General features: G+C 38.2%; 1 protein-coding gene across 1 annotated transcript in view; it reads left to right on the top strand.

Moving 5' to 3' along the window:
* The first annotated feature begins 4,677 nt into the window (after positions 1 to 4,677).
* LOC145998879 (uncharacterized) overlaps positions 4,678 to 19,584 on the top strand; it is a 36,776-nt gene continuing 21,869 nt past the window's right edge. Inside the window, exon 1 of the mRNA XM_083135575.1 lies at positions 4,678 to 5,055. Within this exon, the coding sequence (XP_082991701.1) occupies positions 4,906 to 5,055 (150 nt within the window). The 5' untranslated portion in view covers positions 4,678 to 4,905. The remainder of the gene's footprint in view (positions 5,056 to 19,584) is intronic.

Raw genomic sequence — 19,584 nt, 5'->3', positions numbered from 1 at the left:
AAGTCTCCTTGCTCCGTGTTTTATGTCTGGGCACTCTGAGGGAGAGTTCGTGGAGTGGGATGCTACATCTTAGGTTTCCATTAATGATCTTATGTAGTAATTGCATATCTGCAACGTATTTACGTGATTCTGAAGTATTTATGTTTAAGTTTACAAGCAGATCTCTCTTAGGTAGGTGTCTCAGGGAGGGCACTCTATATCGAACGATGGAGAGGAAAAAGCTGAGAACGCTGTCGATCTTGGAGGTATGAGAATGGGCAGCCATGTTCCAGATTGGTGAACAATTTTCTAGAATGGGGGACACAAATATCTTGAAGTAAATGGAAAGTGCTTTCGGGTTATTGATTTCGGTGAATCTGTAAAGTAAGCCTAGCATACGCATTGCCTTTTTTGTGATGGTTGATATGTGATTATCGAAAGTTAGTTTAGAATCTATGAGGATACCTAGATCTCGGTGTTGTACTTCTTTTGCTAGAGGGATGTCGGTGAGTGTATAATTACCTTCAAGAATGTTTTGCTTCAATGAAATTGTTATGCAAGAGCATTTCGAAGAGTTTATGGACAGTTTCCATCGCTTACACCATTCAGAAAATTTGTTTGTCATTTTGGAGAAGTCGCATGTCTGATGGCTATTAAAGAACACGTTTATTGTAAGGTATGTGTTTATATAATGACTACATAATGACATCAAAATAACAGTAATCTCTTAGCTTGAATTGCTACATGATTTTGTAATATACTTATTATGTTATGCAGCAGTAACTTCAATTAATTCTCGTGTACCCAAATCCACTCTTATAAAACAAGAAATAAAGCTTTGGTAATCCATTCACAGGAACAAAACAGGCTTCTAGACCAGCCGTTCTCAAACTTTTTTCTCATTGTTCCCTTTAGTCGTAACTATACGTCTAATGTACCCCCACCATAGGTTTTCTCCGAATAGTGGGGTTTGGAGAATTTTTTTGGCTGCCTGATTGGTGGGACTTTTTTGCTATGTTGGAGGTGTATAACTGCAATTGAGCAATGGCCTTCAGACTGTATGTGGAAAGATGGTAAACAAATAACCATTAAAAACCTACGTTTATTATTTTGTTGGGTGTTTCTACATTTACAATCTTTAACATTAGTTACAAAAATAAAAATGTGAAACACATATATGCTAAGAAGTACATACAAAAACTTTAATTTTCATATGTTTCCAGAGTAATGGAAACTATTGCGTGCTCGCATATACATTAACTACAATCTAACAATGCACAAGCAAGTTTGGCACCAGTAGGTATTATCAGTAGTTAGGAGGTACCGCCTGTATTATTGCAACATACTTATAAACTTCTCCAACAATATACCCAGTCGTACTCGTGACGTTTTTACACTGTAACAAATGTTTGTGGGTTTTTGAGTTCAAGTATGAAATGGGTAGATATTTCGAAACAAAGATAAGAGTGTCAGTGACAAAATCAGCTTCATTTCCCTGTTGAGTGCTAAAGCTATGAAATCTGAACATACCTGCAGCAAAAATGTTGTCGTGTGTGTATTCTCGACATTTCTCTTCAGAGCTGATCGTGTACCCCCCTTCAAGTTGTTCATGTACCCCTAGGGGTATGCGTACCACAGTTTGAGAACCACTGTTTTAGGTCAATATCCGGGCACTAGTGATAATGTGGAATTGTTGCGATCAGTTATTTCCCTTTTGATAATATTATCCACTTACGTAGTTAGTGACTTAACCGAAACCGTAGTTTTGAAAATCATTGACCTGGCTTTAAAATGTTTACTGCAAAAGTTGTTTTCAAATTTCACATTGAAGTGGCAAGCGACACGCGTCACTTGACACCGAACCAGTAAATATCAACGTTACGTTCCGTAACATGATGCGCAATAGAAGTCTGCATTCTATTAGTCGGTCTTCAAGTGACACGCGACACGTGTCGCTTCAGTGTGAAATCTCCCAGAGACCTTTCAAGCTAAGTGTCGTTGAACCCACTTACCACCCGTAGCACCCTAACGGAACCAAGATACCAATTCTGAACTTGGTCCATCGTTTTTGTGTTTATAGTTTGTGGATCGGTTACATTCCCTCTTCATATTATTTCATATTTTTTTCGTCCGCAATGGAGCAAGAGAACACATCTGAGAAATGTATAATATCGAAAATTCCATGTCAGACACATAATTTCACTCCAATGGAAATACAATAAAAATTAGGCTTGTACAGTCATGGCCAGGGAAAATGTAGTAAAAATGTCCTAAATATGTAAACACACATTTAGTTACTTACACCAAAATACGGAGTTACATGTGGACTTTAAATTGTAAAAATTTACGTTTTTATTAATATAAGACACTACAGGAGCTACATAAAGTACAGTACACTTACATTGACATTAATTGTAAAACAACACAAAATGTATTTTCATTTTCTGTTTCCAATACAGTGAATTTCTTGCAAGTGTCGAACGTCCATTTCATTCTGTTTTCTCTTGAGAAGGATTTACATTGACTAAAACTGCGTTCAATATCGCAAGAAGTAATTGAAGTGTATTTCAAATCTTTCAATTATTCGTAAGAACTTCACCCAACTTCGGTCACACGGGGACATGTAGTTATATATGGAGCATATGTTGAGAAATGTCCTGAAATATGAAAATAATAATATAAAAATAACTAAAATATGAACCAACACCTAATATATGTACAAATATGGAAAATAAAAACTGAATTTTTCGTGTCTGCATGCAATGATGCGCAAAGATAATACAAAATATAAGTGATTCCAGCTTCATACATAAATATGTATTTACATATAAATCCGTTATCTGAACCTCGAAGAACAGTTTGGTCTTTCTTTAATCGGGTTTCAAATCACCAGCAGAGTGCTACAAATATGGATACTGAAAGTAGGGCATGGGGAATGTATTTCGAATGTAATGTAATTTCAATGATTTGTAAAGAAGTTGAAGCTGTAATTCGAATTTGAAAGAGAAAAATACAGCGATGATTTGATGAATAAGGAACTGTGATAAGTGTGACACTAATGGAACCCCGACTTAATAATCTACAACTGTAATGTGAGCTGTGTGCCGATCCGCTCATGAGTACGACTGTGCCCTGATCCATGTTTCATACTGAATCAGAAACACAACTTATGTGCATCTGAATACCTGAAGTTGTTAACCCTTAAAACGCTGAATGTGATATACATATATGTCACATTTTGGTGAGTTCCCTACCGTCGGATGGAGCGTTTTCGACTTTTGTAGCATATTGTGGCTCAGGAAATGTTCGGAGATAAAAGTTTTGAGTGTTGAGGTGTCTAATTAGTAATTAGTAAAGTTTAATTAGATTCTGGCTACATTTGGAGGGAGGGGGGCGGGTTAAATTTTCCGCCGAGAACAAGCACGACTTTTACATTTAAAAAAATCTCTGAAAATATCAGCAGCAAGTGCGCTATTCTTACCACGAGAATGGAACACACATCAGAACAATATGCACGTACCGTTGTGAACCCTCAGTCCCGGTCTTGCCTACGTTGGGGCCCAACAAAATGAATAATTTCTAAATAAATTAGGCTCTTTAGTTTCTTCTTCTACATGATAAAGGAAATTCATTTATAAGACCATGGCCTAAGATTATAGCCTAATCTGTACTAAAGAAAACGAGCTAAATTTTGAAACTCTAACATTCGTAGTTTCCGAGATATGAATTTTTATTTAAAGCCTTGCCTACTTTTCAATTTCCAACTGGCTGGGAGTTGGTGCCGTACTCCTCCCCCCCCTTCTTTTACCTCATGGCCAATGTTTCTCTCTCTCTCTCAATAGTCCTCCTTTATTTTCTCCTTTCTTATTTACTCTCTTTTGCGTTACCTCTTTTGACTTTTCCTTGTTTCTAAGTCGTCTGATGGTATTTTACCTGTCCTTTTCTCTCTCGTTTCATTGTTAATCTCCTGTTACGTTCCTCTGTTTATCTTTTACCTCCGCGTAGTTTCATTTAGGCGGTCAGGAGATATTGGACGCACTAAACCTTTCATAAATAAAATAGAACTCTACTTAGAAAAATGATCACTGTTTTTGTTTTTAGAAACGTGTAACTTGGCACGAAACAAAATACAAAAGTTTGTATTGGACGGCCACTATTTTAAATTGAAACCTGTTTCTTTTAACTACAATTTTATCTTCATTTTGTGTAAAGACAGGTAAAAAATGATCTATTAACTTTTGTGTTCATTTTCGTAATCTAGGGATAATTTATTGTTAATGCATTAACATACTTATAAGAATGCAATGCTGTGCATTAGAAAACTGCCAAATTCTATTCCGTTTCTAGTTTTTGTGGGAATAGTATGTCTCGTTTAGGTCAAACGAAACCACATTTATAGTGGCACAAAGTTAGAGTTCCTTTAGACGTTGAGAGTAGCCCTTGCACTCATTTTGGTGCCAAGAGAGAGTGTCAAGAAGAAACAGTTTGCTGTTTACACTTCAGCTCATTAGCATCGACCCACGAAAGGGAATACAAATAAACATCTGAAGATGGCTGCACACAAGCCAACGCTTCTCGTTAAAAGCAACTGCAAGGAGAAACTGTGAGAATTTGGGATCCGTTGAACGGTAACATAATGAAGACAAAATGTCCGAAACGGAATAAGTTTTTTTTTACTCAAAACAATGATACGACTTTTCCGGTCGTGACACAATGACGAAGAAAAGCTTGATTACAAAACTCATGTGGGAAGGTTGTGCTCGTCCTAGGTTGCAGGTACTGTTTAGCTGCAAATTGTGTCGCTTTAGCACCGTCGAAGGTCGCAGTGTTACCAACATAGCAGTGAGTGCTGTGGCAGTGGGTTAGGTGGCTGGTTCAGCTGCAGCGAAAATGGGCGGTTGATTCTTGTCTGTTGCAACGTATTTAATGTGCTGTTTTGTTGTGATTCTTCGTGATTGCTGGTTAAAAATGGGTGCTGCTGCGTGCAAAACGGACAAGGATACTTCTACAAATGGTAGCGAGCGGAAAAATCCTTTTGGACGAGCCGTGGACTATGTTGTGAAAACAGCATCTGAGGTATGTACATTTTTCTATAATAAGTTTTGTTTTTAGTGTTATTTTATGTGATCACGCAATTGTTTCAGTACGGTGATGAGTATGTCGTGTTTTGTTATTTTATGTGTTTTCACCGGTGGAATTTACATTGTGATACAGTGGGATGCACAAATATATTTTCATTAATTTTTCTCCCGCATCCTACATGTTTTTTTTAAAGAAATGGATATATGCTGGTGCAGAAGTTGTCAGTAGCTTGTTTGGCGTTTTGTTTCTGTTCTTTAAGTTCTCATTGGGTAAAACAAGGAGAATAAACATGGTGATGAACAGTGGCGGCGATTGGTTTCCAAAAGCAGGGGGCAAGGTGCCAAAACTGGGGGGGACAAAGACAGTATATTTCCCTTTGTAGATAAGGTTTAGCATAGTGCGGGGGCAAAAGTGGCGAAAAGTGGGAGGGGGCAAAAAGCCCTTTCGACCCCCTAATCGCCGCCACTGCTGATGGATATTTTACTTGGTAATACTTATGCATCCCACTCTACTGGATAGATTAGTTGATATGTATCTAAAAACGGCGACAAATGGTTGAAAATGAGTGCAAGATGATAAAAACATGCCGAAGTTTAAGGCTTGGAGGTACACATTTCTAACTTTAAATATTTGCAATTTTGTAATTGAATTAAAAAGCAGGATGTTACGAGGAATAGTTGTCATTGTGTTGCTGTGTATTGTTCAGATACAGAATTACGCATGTCATTAAAAAATAAACGAGTATATATCTCCCTCACTTACAACGCGCGCACGGAAGGTGGAATTTGTACATCCTGCGCCACTGATTGCGACGATGTGGATGAGTCAGGAAGTAGATGGAAGATCAACCACAAGGCCTGTATGTGTGTGTGGGGAGGGGGGGGAGGGGGGGGAGGGGGATGGAGCCTGATTTCTGTGATAGAAGCCACGACCAAAGTACTAATTTATGTTGTTCTTTCATATGGTTATTTGGACTGATGTTATACAACTACAACTTTTATAATCACTGTCTGCGCATTTTTTATCGCATTGTAACAATCTTTTTTAGTATCAGTCGTAAGGTTTCGTCCCAAAATGCTGAGCTTTTTGCAACAACATAATTAATTATACTAGAAGTAGAAAAAGTCGTAGTATTTTTCGATAAGGGCCTTCTCCCTTCCCGCTTATCCCATGCACAGGTGCAAATTGCCACAAAGTTGACACATCTAGCTATTATTCAGCAACCTAAACAAACTTTCCTTATTATCAGATCAAATGTTGTTGACTTGTAAGGTAAAGTTCCCCGTGCATATAGCACTGTGCCATGAAGACACATTTAGAGTATGTGGGAGTAGGGCCGCATACATTCTCGATCTCGGCCATCTTGGAGGTGATGTGATAAGCCGCTCCAGCCGCCTTTACACCCCCTCCACCCAGGAATACCCGCAGGTACCCATTAATTTGTTTGAGGCTGGGTGAGTTCGGGAGCGGCTTTATGCGGGGACAAGGGCTCTTGCCTTGTAATCGAGGATTTTCAAGTTTGGTTCAATTGTCAGTTTCTTTAAACCATAGGTGCAGTTCAGACTATCGTATGCGAGCAGAAAGTGCACTTGCGAAATATTTTTGCAATAAAGTCAGGTGTGAGCTTTAAAGGTGTAGTTAAATTAAGGAAGTAAAATAGAAAAAATCTCACTTAATTTGCCAGCGATTGAACTAATAAATGTAGACTGGTTTTGCTGAAATTTCAGGCAATTGCTAATTATAAGTAAATGTAGGTCTATAATCTATTAGATCCTATATTTCGACTGAGATCGATTATTCTGAACAGATTGAGTTCTACATTATCTCCTCCTTTGGCGGTGAAACAAAACCAATTCACTTTAATAATAATTGAGGTGATACCGTAGCCGGAAAATACTGGATTCCACGAAACTTGGAGGAATGTGTTCAACGTATCGAGGCTAGTCGAGGTGGTAACCTACATTGGGATTTTCGATATGATGTGCCTACTTGATTCTGAAGTAAGACAAGTCTTATTCTGATATAGGTAGAGAGATTGGTGGAAATTTGCTTGGCTTTGTTGCACTCTTACGGCAATCTTAAACCGAGCAACAACGTTACATAACAAATTTAAAGGAAATTAAGGTCATAAAATTGATTCGGGTATGAATAATGCAGGAGTGATAGAATGTAGATATATCATGCAGTTTGATTTATTCACTTTTTAAACCATTTAGATCTAAATACACATCTGAACATATTACGTTCTAAAACACATGTATTTGTTATTTTTCAATGTTAAACATTCATACATTTTAAAGCTTTTAATATAAAACAAATGGGAGAAAAGTACTTCTGAAGAGAGAAGTTAATCTGTGTACTTTCTGAATTTACATTGAACTACACTTAACGTATTTGAATTTTGCCACCTTTCTAAATATGTTGGAATTGTAGATGATGTAAAGACTAGGCGGAAGAGAAAGGAATATGGTTCAGAAGTTCATTTTCATCATTTTTCACACACAAAGTTGAAATTGTTGCATTTTAATATAAAAACAACTGTACATATTCACTCTTTGTGCTTAATTGGATAGAATTTAATATTATGACAGTATTGTTAAAATTAATGTTAGCCACGTGCAACCCAAATGCAACCGACTTGAGATAAGCATTTAAGAAAAGAAGTGGGTCATATTTCTTCATCAGTGAATACTAACAAGAACAATTCAATGTAATGAACAGTGTTCAAAGTGTAGGGGTATAGTATACGTAAATGAAGGATGTACAAATACTTTTCGGGTCTGGTTTAAGCTTAACTTTGCCAATTCAGTAGATTTCTCACATGTGTAATTTTCACAAGTACAAATAATTGACAGAATAGCACCATTATATGCCCGTCTATCGTGTTTTATAGTGTGTTCATTATCAGAGTGGCCAAAATTACTGCGAGAAAACTACTTTAAATAAAAAACTCTAGGAGTATGAACACTTTTTACACCTGACTTTAATTAAATCTATAACATGACACAAGAGTTGTGACAAAAGACAACCGGTGCAGAAAAGATAATAAAATATGGCAAGCGAATAAACTTGCAACCTTGCAGTTTGAAACCAATTAAAGAATGTGAAACATCGAGTAATAGTCTAGAAAAGAACACATTCATTTCCTCCCCCCTTTCAACTTAAATACTTTTTATGTTTTACCAACAATAATATATTTTTTTATTATTCAGTGAAAATCATTTCCTACACGTTAGCTAGAACCCTCTCACTTGATTTACAGATCACAAAACCAAAACTCGTCTGTGATGAATGTGCTGCTGCAATACTCCACATAATGTATTCTATTTTAGCCAGGTTGGGTTTGGGAGGAATCGGGTCAGGTCGGATAATATCATGTCATTTAAGTCGATGCACACTCCCCTCAACATCGAGCAGCATTTACGATTCAGACCACACAAGGACGGAATTCCTATTTAATGATACCCTTTCCAATGCATTTTGATCTTGCAAGGATCGTGACTATCTTGTCTGGTTTGACAGTTACCAACTTGCGACAATAGCGTTGCTGGCGCCACGACACTAACGAACAGAACTAGAGCAATGTAAGGCAAGCCAGGCTCTTCCAAGACGAACACACAGACCTATTCTCATTTATTTGCTGATTATATGCTCGTGTTCGTAGTTTTCCATCTAACTGTTTATCCGTATTGCTAATTCCTGTTTATCAGTAATGATTTTTGTAAATAGAATTTTAGTATTTGAATTTAGAATTGAACTAATAATTTTTCACATTGTGGATGCGGAGAGACAGCTAGGATGATTGCCTACCTTTCAAATTTAATAATATTGCAAGCTCTATATTGACAAATCTCTTCAATATTCCAATTACATCTTTAAATATGGACTAAAATGTTCTTTTTCGCGCTAAAAGGAATGCAAACCTACGAGTATTTAAACTACAGTGATTATAACCCCTCTTTTCCAGAAGAAGATAATTAATTTACTATTTATGTAATGAAGAGGCTGAATTTCATAGAGGTATTATGACATTATTCTCAGGTATCTGATGCCGGCCCCGTGGCGGAGTGGATAGCAAATCGCGCTACGATGCCAGGGTTCCTGGGTTCGAATCCTGGCCTGGATGTTTGTGAGTGTCCATTCATCAATTTCATTACATCATCACTCATTCCCATCTTCGCAAGTTAGCCAAAAGGGGCACAAGAAGCGAGGTAAAATAAAGCAAATAAATCAATCATGTATCTGATGAGCCTCTACGGTGACGTAATAGTAACGCTGCCGTTTGCAATCAAGCGGTCCCGGGTTCGATACCCGGTTGAGGCACATAGTAGTTCGGATCCTATTTTAAATTCTAAGTCGAATCCTGATTAGCCTTTCTGTACATGAAGTGGACTTAAAAAAAAAAAACCCTGGAAAACTACGCGTAAACAAACATCTGGTATTCGATGTTGCTTTGGTACAAGTTGGGGATTACAGATACTGTATGGTCGTCAATTTACATATATCTAGATATATGAGTGTGTGTATGTCATGCATATAGATATGCTCGAAGTTTTTGTTTTTTTTAATATTGGCTATAACACATATGGGCTCGGTGGCTTGCCCGAGTTAGTTCATTGATGTTTCATAAAGCACTAAATACAGAAAAATATGGTAGGACTGCATGCTAGAAGTTTTCAAAATTCCTGGGAACGTTCACTGCATTGGTTAACAAGAAACATTTCGAGAAAATATTGACCGATTAAAGACGTCAATTAAGAGGAAATGAGAAGGCCTACGTGATGGGAATGAAAATGTCATATGCTTCTGACAGAATCTTTTTGTTTGGAAAGTAACATACCCTCAACATTGCAGTTGTATTGGTAGAGTTCTTAACTTTGCTAATTTACGCCCTGTTGCACAGGACTACAAGGACGACACATATTTTACAGCCAGAAATTGTACTTTCTTTGCAACTTCCAGGTGTACTCTTCCTACGTTAAGAAGAGGAAACTGTTTGGAAGTCAAATGGAGCGCATATCTGCATTGCCGGGTCCTGATTTACACTTGAAAGATAAGTGTTACGAACAACATGGGCAAGTCTCATGGCCTTGCATGCTTCTCAGGTGCGTCGTTCATTTCCACCGCTTACGTAATCGAATGTTTATCATTTTTTCTCAAGCAGGACGCACCGTTCCACTTCCATTGCTTGGACGTTCCTTCTGCACCACAACTTGTTATCTGTGAGTTGGGTTCCACTTGGAGCTTGAATGGGTTGTAGAGTACTTCTACAATAACAGATTGGTCATGCACCATTGCGTAGTTAACAAAGTATACGTGTATAGAAGATTCTGGGTCAAAACATTGATAAGTTTCGATAGGGGGTTACCCTGAAGAAATTACTAGAAACTGGTACAATGAACTGCAGGAATAGTTTTGAGTATTGGATTTTAAGGTTCGCCTGTACGTAATTGTTGTATGATCAGGTTACGCACTTTTGTTGTTGTACAACCTTTCTCTTAGATATAAAGAGAATGTCCTTGCATAAATCGGCCCTGGAGTTCACCCAGCCTCTGTTCAATGAGAGGAAACCCAGGTTTCCCGAGCGTGGTGCTGATCCGAGAATGTGTGTTACGCATTCCATGTCTCTCCATGACACGGTGCATAAGTTATCCAAAAAATGGATCGTAATTTTAAGAATTTCGTTGCTATTCTAATTTAATTCCTCATTTCTTAATTAAACATTTTATGTAATATCAAATGGAAGTGATCTGATAATTAAATTGGTTCTAAAAGCTTTTACTAAAAGCCAAGATGTATTTCAAGAACAATAGTAGCTATTCATAATGCTTTGCGGTTAATTGTACAGTCACAGACACTTCTGGGTTGTTGTGATCGCATTGAAGTTAATGCAGTTATTACAACCCAGAAGTGTTCGTGGCTGTACTATATGTCTAGAAACTAAATGTGCGGTGCTTGCGGCCAATTGTGAAACTAACAACAACACTTCGCTTAGCTTTAAGTCCACCTAAGGCTAATCGGGACTGGTTTTAGAGTTTTAAAGTAGGATTCGCTCCAGTATGTGCACAAGTGAGTAGCGAACCAGGGATCCCTTGATTACAAGGGGACTACGTTGCCACTACGCCATCAGATAGGATCAACACTTCGTGCTTACAATGCGTGAGTTATGCCACACTTGAGTAAGATAGATGCAATTATTGTTTCCACAGAAGTCTCGTTCTAAGTTGCAGAACCCGAAGTATATTGTAGGTTGTAAAAAAGTGGTGAGAAATTGTAAAGCGTTGAAGCTTTTCAATTACCCCTTACGGTATAACTTCAGAACAATCCAGACATGTAAACACACGGTGCAGTAGTGTCAACCTTGCTCCGTTCAGAGGGCTGCACAGCGGCCAGAATCGCTTACTAGGCCCGCCTGGCTGGTCGGGCGGGCGAGTAAAACTATATACCTGAGTTTTGACCCGTCAAGCATCGAAAGCCCACGGGTAACTGGAAGGCCTTGCAAGACGAAGCTCGCTTATCTTCAGCGAACGCTCATTCCGGTTTTACACCGTCACCAGATACATGAGTCACGCAGTCACCGTTGCCAACTTTTAGATTCTAAAATGGTCAAGGAGCACTTAAAATGTTCATCACTTTTATCAATTTGACATTTATTCCTTACTAGAAAACATTTGTATCATTCACACCCAGTGGCGGCGATTGGGTTTCAAAACTAGGAGGGCAAGGACAGTTTAATTTCCCTTGGTATATGAGGTTAGCGTGGTGCAAAAGTGGCAAAAAGTGGGGGGGGGGGGGGCGCAACTCCACTCTCTCGGTTCCGCCCCTAATTGCTGCCACTGCTGTCACCTGTAAAGGAGTATGAACCAAGTCTCGCAAAAAGTGCCATCGTAAATATTTTGGAACTTTGTGTGACTGGTGGTGGTTCTACATTATACTTTTTGGGGGGTCCTCCACTATGGCGCAGTGGTAGTGTCGTCGCCTTGTAATCAAGGGGTACCGGGTTCGATACTCGGTCGTAGCACATGGTGGTTCGGATCCCACTTTAAACTATAGGTCCAGTCCCGATATTCTTTAGGCAGTAAGACAACTGAAATATCCTTAAATGTGCTAAACTTTTTTTTAAAAAAAATCAGAAATACAAAGTAAGAATCTTGAAATATAACCTATATATTACTTAATGAGTCCTACTTTGTTTCCTCATTTCAAAGTTTGTAGGATGTAAATGTAACAAACTATGGCCTCTTATGGTTAGAGCTCCCGCCCGCCTCTGATTTGACGTATTCATTCAAATTATAACGTTAAACTAGAATATAAAGCCAGATAAAAAGGTCTTAATTTTATTGCCCACAAAAATTAGTCTTTTCTATCTTTCTCACTTCCATTTATTACGTTTTTCGTATCAACCTCATGGGACGGGAGGCCCCTACATGCGCAAGGCCCAGGGTGGTCGCCCACTTCACCCATCCCTTGCTACGCCAATGGTTATACAACCTCAAGGCACCTGCGCTGCGCCTAGCAGAAATTCAAATATTTCCATGCGTAGTGAAATATAATGGCCGTTGGCAACACTGACAGGAGTGCTCGCTTCTACTTGCAAGAAAGTACATCGAGTCTCACGGGTCTTCTTAAGACCCGGGTAATAGAAAAACCTGGCAGGCATCGATACCTATGCACAACTGTGACGTGAAGCTCGCTTGCGCGATGTCGAACACCTGGGCTTGACGTGCGTGTTGCATATTCTTGTAGGCGCGCCTCCTCGCAGACGGGTTTTTTCCGGGTCTTGTGCAGGTCTCTGGCTCCGTTATCTGACGGATGCATCTTCGTTCCTCCTGTAAATCTGATTTATTTTCATTTTCTCCTCTTTTTTTGTGATCAAAACAAAAATTACCCGCAACAAAACAAAATTGCATACATTCTGAAAAATTTTATCAGTTTCAAACTGCATATTGTAACATGGCACACACTTCATTAAAAACTAGGACTCCAGAATAAGGGAAGCAAAAAACTCGCTTCAAACCAAATACCCGTTCTGATAACATTGGATTGGCTGACACAATCGCAACATTTAAATTTCAAATTATATGACAACAATAATTATACAATAAAAATAAAAACAGACCTCAACCTACTTTGCAATCATTGATCGCCTTACTCACGAAGTACTTAATATCGTTCTGGTCCCAAGAACGGCAAAAATAAACAATTACTTTATGTTCCATGCAAGATTATCTATTTTATTTTTATTTTACTATATGTGTATTATTCTATCATGTTTATTTTCTCATGTATATTGTATGAATAAATAACCGATAAATTAGATAAATTGAACGTCGGGGATCTTTTAAATTAATTCAACTGACGTCCTGGTATATTTTAAGGCACCAGGCACCAAGCGCATACCCTCAAATGTATGCGGGTAGAGGTGGGCTTACTTCGGGGGTTCCCCCCATTTGTTTTAATTTTTTTTGTGACATACAGGGTTTCCGAGAATAAATGGTGGCGTTTGATGGGGTTATTGTGAAAGATATATACAGGGTGAGTCATATGTCTCCATACAAATGGTGAAAACGGTGACTAATTTTTATTTTTCCTTTTCAGGCAGGTGAACCAATGATTAAGAGATGCCACTAACGAAGGAAGAACAGATTGACATCATTCTGTTGGCTGGGAGTGGTACCATCCGTCATGTAGCACGTACATTCAATGCAACCCACAGAACGCAAATAACCCATGACACCGTGGCCAAACTTATCAAGAAATTCAGAAGGACAGGTTCCGTCGCCTACGAAAGCAGGCCTGGAAGACCAAAGACAGCAACAGATGGAAGGAGGGTAACGCAGGTGCTGACAGCGTGACCAGGAGTCCGACAAAGGTAAAGTTCCCTGTTGCATTGAATGTACGTGCTACATGACTGGTGGTACCACTCCCAGCCAACAGAATGATGTCAATCCGTTCTTCCTTCCTTAGCGGCATCTCTTTTTCATTGGTTCACCTGCCTGAAGAGGAAAAATAAACATTAGTCACCGTTTTCACCATTTGTATGGAGACTTATGACTCACCCTGTACATGGTAAGTATACGTGTACCACGCTCCAACAGTAAATCTCATAACTTCTTTTACACAAAAACACCAAAAGATTATCCTTAAAAGAAAGATCACTTCCTTGTAGCAGTGCTTCTCTATCGATGGACCTCGGCCCTGACGTCAAGTATGCCGGACCGGGAGAAGTTCTTCTGAAGTTTTGCGAATTGCAGCCCACGCTAGTAGTGGTATTGACTGTATTATAAACTCGAGAAAGTATGAACCCCCCTCAGGCCGATTTGCCTACACTTAAAACTAGCTCAACATGCCCATATGAGCTTTTTGCTCAAGTGTGGAACCCTGTCTAATCCAAGATTTTTGTAAAAATGCCCTCGGGAATTTCCTGTGAAAGTATGACCCCCCTCAGATTGATTTGCCCACACTTATAAAAGGTACTTCTGTGAGATTGTTGTCCATAAATTTGTTAAAAATATGCCCCTCTTGATATTTTTTTTTGGCTACACTTAAAACTAAGCCCCCCTCACCCACACCCACCCACACCCACACCTACACACACACCTACACACACACACACACACACACACACACACATACACACACACACACACACATATTTACTTCCAGTTTAAGTTCAATTGGACACCAGGCCCAACTTGTGCAATAAGCAGAGACTTTTTAGAATTGCTCTGTGACTCTCTCATTTCTTACATCATAAACATATGATTTTTCACCTATGAGAATAACACTACATATTGTGTCATCAGGTAATGCCTCATGGAATTCACAGATAATTTTAATGTTTGTCCTGTCATTAACCACAACTTGTTTCCTTTTTGAAGTGTTGATTACAAACATGGGTCTCTGTGCTTTGAATTCATCTGGTGTGTAATACATGTCAGTATTGCCAGTAGTGACCCTTTTGAATGCTGAAAATGCCTCATATAATTTGAGGAAATCATCCTTGGACATGTCTAAATTGTAATTTTCTCTAGGAAATACCTCATTTCTGCCATTTTTAAGATATATGTTCTTGATGTTGCAGTTATCAAATTTACTTGAATTTTTTTCCTGATTATTGTGTCTTCCAGTCTGAAACAATACCACTACAAAATCCGGCATGTCATATTGTATGCTGGAGAATGAATTTGTAGCATCAAACTCATAATAAGTACCAGATGCGGGCTTCTGTACACATTGATATGTATAAAATTGTAGAGGAATCTGTGGATTTTTTATTATATCTGCTTTGTATTTAAGAGCATAACTGGCCTCATATTCAACAACAGGGATTCTTAACTCCATAGTCTGAATAATGCATTTGCCCTCATCAGGTAGGGTATTAGGCAGAGCTTCCCCTGTAGAGTTTATTGCACTGTACCTCATCAAAGCATTATTATCATTTGCAGCTCTTCTAAATGTGATTCTTAAACCACCCTTCCACATAATATCTTTGTAATCTGAGAAGAATCCTGGCAACAGGCGCATAGGGAACAGTACAGTGTGGTTTTTAGATAATATCTTATCACCAGCCTCAAATCCACCTATTTTGTAGTAAGAAGCCTCGGTTTTGGATAATTTTAGTGTGGCCAAAGCTGTGGAGGTAATGCCGGGATAATCTACTCTGTTTATAACAACGCCATGCTTTCTGACCTCAATTTCAGAGAATAGATGTGGCACAAAATTATCTACCAATCTTATATTTGAATTTGCCGGATAATCTGTACCATCGAGCTTTACAACATCAAATTTGATGTATAGATCTGCTCTGTGGGGGTGTATAAAGCCATCCCCTACATCAAGATCAACCTCAATCTCTGTGTTGGGTTGATTTAAATTTGCAAATGTCCTCCTGTTTGGGGGGAATGATTGTAGCTCATAACTCTCAATATTTTCCATTTTTTCTTGTATGTATTTTTATTTAAATATTAATCTCTATGATTGCAGTTGTTGTGGCTCCAGCAAAATCAACTAATTCTTCTTTTTCATTAGTGACCATCAATTCAATATAATCTATTCTATTATGGCACACAGGAAAATATAATGTTGGGGATGGATTGTAGATGATGGGCTCCATGAATTCAGAATTAGGTTTGAATGTTGCAATGATGCCAGTTTGTTTGTGAGTGCCTATGCCATTTGATTTGGTGATCATACCCTCTGCCACATTACAGTGAATATTTAGAGTCTCTATGGCTAAGAATTTAGGTATATTCATAGCAGTGTGTTTGATGCCTGGTTCAAGTTTTGTGTTGTTCTCAAAGCCCAACAGCTCTCCTATAGTACCCAGATCCACTGTTTCTGTAGCAGATACAATTTCTACTCTGTGAGTGACAGAATTTTGACTTAACACTATACCTCTGGGTAATTGAGCATTTAGAGTGGACAGATTATACTGTCCTGGAGTGATGACAATTTTTTCATCACCTACTGCAATTTTGTTGTTGTGGTGTGTAATATTAGGGATCAGGTACATGCCGTAAAATGCCCTGAGAGCTATTGTTTTGGGATATACAATGTCATCATGTAATTTGAGTTTCAATATTGAATTTTGGCTGGTGAGATGGAATACCCCCATGATGTTTTAAATACCACAAGGCTTTTTGAAAATCTTCAATTGATGGTTTATTTATTTGAGACATATCTAAGAACAGATAAACACAAATGTCCACAATTAACATCTTTGAAGTTTTGAACACGGGCATTATTGTAATAAAAATTAGCTGAATTTAAATATTTTATTAAATTTTCAGGTGGAACACCTCCAAATGAATCAAACACAAATGCCTTATTTTTTAAATATTTAAGATAGCAGATCCAGTGAGTGCCCTGATTTTTGTACTTATCCAAATTAACAATGCCACACTCTTTGTTGAGTGGTTGTTCTGGTAAAGAATCAGACATGTACACACCTCTAAAATGTTTGATGCCCAGTGGCTTGATTAAAGCTTCAATATCTTGGTTTGTAAGCGGCTCTTGTTTTTTTAAAACTTATTCATGGCTCTCTTAACACCTTTGCCTTGTTTCTCAATGGCCAGGTTATGGCGCCTCTGCTCATCTAATTCTGCCCTATTCTTCTTGGCATCTATTACTGTTTTTGCTATGGCGGCTGATCCCCCAGCCAAGCTCCCAACAGCCCCGAGAGCAGCTAAGATGGCAGGGATGGTAAATATAAATCCCCCCACATGTGATTTTTTTCTTGATTGCTGTAATTTTTTTAATTGGGGGGTACTAAGCAACAATTTCATACCATAACCCTTGGCAATACAAGAGCTTTTTTTCTTGCGCTGCTTTTTGGTTAAAAGGCTATCAATAGGCCCAAGAGATTTGAGACCTGCATAAGGTATTTGATACATAACACCCTTGGCCTTCATTGTAGGTTTATTATATACATATTCACAACCCCCACCCCAATTTTTGTTTGGTGCTCATAGCTATGGTGGTTCCCAATGCTGCTATTTTTTCACTCAAAGATGCATCTTTGCTTACAAATCTACCAAATGCAGCCTCTTCTAATTTCTTGTCTGCAACATGTCTCTTGTCAAGATCAGAATGTGTGTTGTATGCTATGTCATGGTCTCTACAAGCAGCATCTAGGGGATTAACACCAGGATCACCTCTGTTTAATCTATGGTCCAATTTTGTACCGGGACCACAATACTGATAGCCTGGAATATGCAGTTCAAATGGCAGCTTATTTATAATGTCATTAACCAAGCCCCGACCCTCAGAAATATTCCAAAATTTAGGTGGTAGAGTATTAATTATTTTTATAAGATATCCAATCCCCTTAGTGTCATTTACTATAAAATTAGACAATTTTGTGCTTATCATGTCCATAATTCCAACCTTTTCATTGTAAAAATTGTGGTTCCCAGCATTTTCCTCCCCAGCTATCACCAATAACCTATCTACAAGTTTCCTGACATCATCAACCCACACAAATTCTTTGGGCAGGGTGTTGTATTGTTTGATTCCACTTCCATTCTTGATTTGTGACCATATGGGCTTGATTAAATTGTTGTATTTTGCTCCACTGCTAGACTTGACTCTTTTTTGTGTGGGATCATTGTTCTGGTATAGAGCATCTGATTTTATTAATATTTCTTTGTAATGTTCATAATCTTGATCTGTATAGCTGCCAGGCCTTTTCCTAGTCATCAGTTCCCACAATCCAGGCGTGCCGGGGGTACTTAACAAAAGCACCTTTTTCTCCAAGATGAGATTCTGAATATACAATTATATCATCTCCCATAAATGTTACTCTGAAATTGCCAATTCTATGTATGATGCTACCATCACGCTCTGTGTCAGCATATAAGCCAAAAACCTCATCTTTATTGTCTTTAGGTGTGGTTAAATATTTTTGAGCAAGAAGACCCAATTCAATAGGATTTTGAGTAGCTTCAATTCTTCTAGGAGCAATAGGACTAGGTGTATGAATACTGGAAAGTGGGGTGAATGGATAATCTAATATGTTCCTTGCAGCTACAGGCACAAGCTCTGTGATCAAATTTTGATTTTGCTCTGTAACAGTTTTGATATTTTTTCCTAATTCACTAATAGCATCAATTACAGGCTGTTCTGTTTGCTTGTGTTTTTCATAAATTCCTCGGTTCTCTGATTTCCATCCCTTAAATCTTTTTACAAGATAATCTCTTAATTTAAGATCATCAATAATTGGCCTTTTCATGTTTATTTATATATGTTTCAATGTCTAGAAAATTGTTGATTTTATTTCTGTATTTGCCACTATTGGGTGTTCTTGTCATATCAATTGTGACAAACCCATAACTATCCTGGTTCCAGCACTTGCTGCAAATCTTAGAAAAATCATTGTAGCTCAGGTCCCCACCTACATATTCATCATGTATGTGTTTGAGGTTGGTATGGTCTTGATGAAACACACATATAAAATTGCTGTTGTCTCGGATCAGCTGCTTGGGTATTTTTGAAAAAGTCTGTGCCAGGTAGAAGCAATCAATGTTTTTGTGCCGGCCCTGTGTAAAAAAGTTTCTAACCTTGTTTTGATTATCCAATATAATGTCATCAAACACAACAACAGAATTATCGAGACAGTCATGAAGTGGCTTAACATCTGGTTCAAAAGTGGCAATATCCAATCCATCATATAGCTTCATCAGTTGCTGATATTTTAATTGTTCCAAGCTCTTAGAGAAGATATACAAGTGCCTGTTTTTCCAGTCTAACCAGTTGGGTGCCAAAAAAAATTATCAACTATTAGTGTAGTTTTACCACAAGCAGATGGCCCAACAATAAGACACCTAATATTATCAGGTAGCAACTTGCCATTTCTCTTATTCTGCTGTTCAGGTTCTGGCAGCCTTTTTATAACATCCCAGGTGCTCATATTATTATTTTGTTTGCATCGATCCAGCTGTGTTCTGGAAGTCCTAGCCATTTGACAAGTAACTTGTTGCCTTTTCTGCGGATGATTTTTTCTATGAGATATGTGTCAGGCTG

This window comes from Lepisma saccharinum, chromosome 14 (assembly GCF_977018435.1).
Source record: "Lepisma saccharinum chromosome 14, izLepSacc3.1, whole genome shotgun sequence".
NCBI lineage: Eukaryota > Metazoa > Arthropoda > Insecta > Zygentoma > Lepismatidae > Lepisma > Lepisma saccharinum.
The sequence above is the reverse complement of the archived record's forward strand: the minus strand, read 5'-3'. Positions and strand labels throughout refer to the sequence as shown.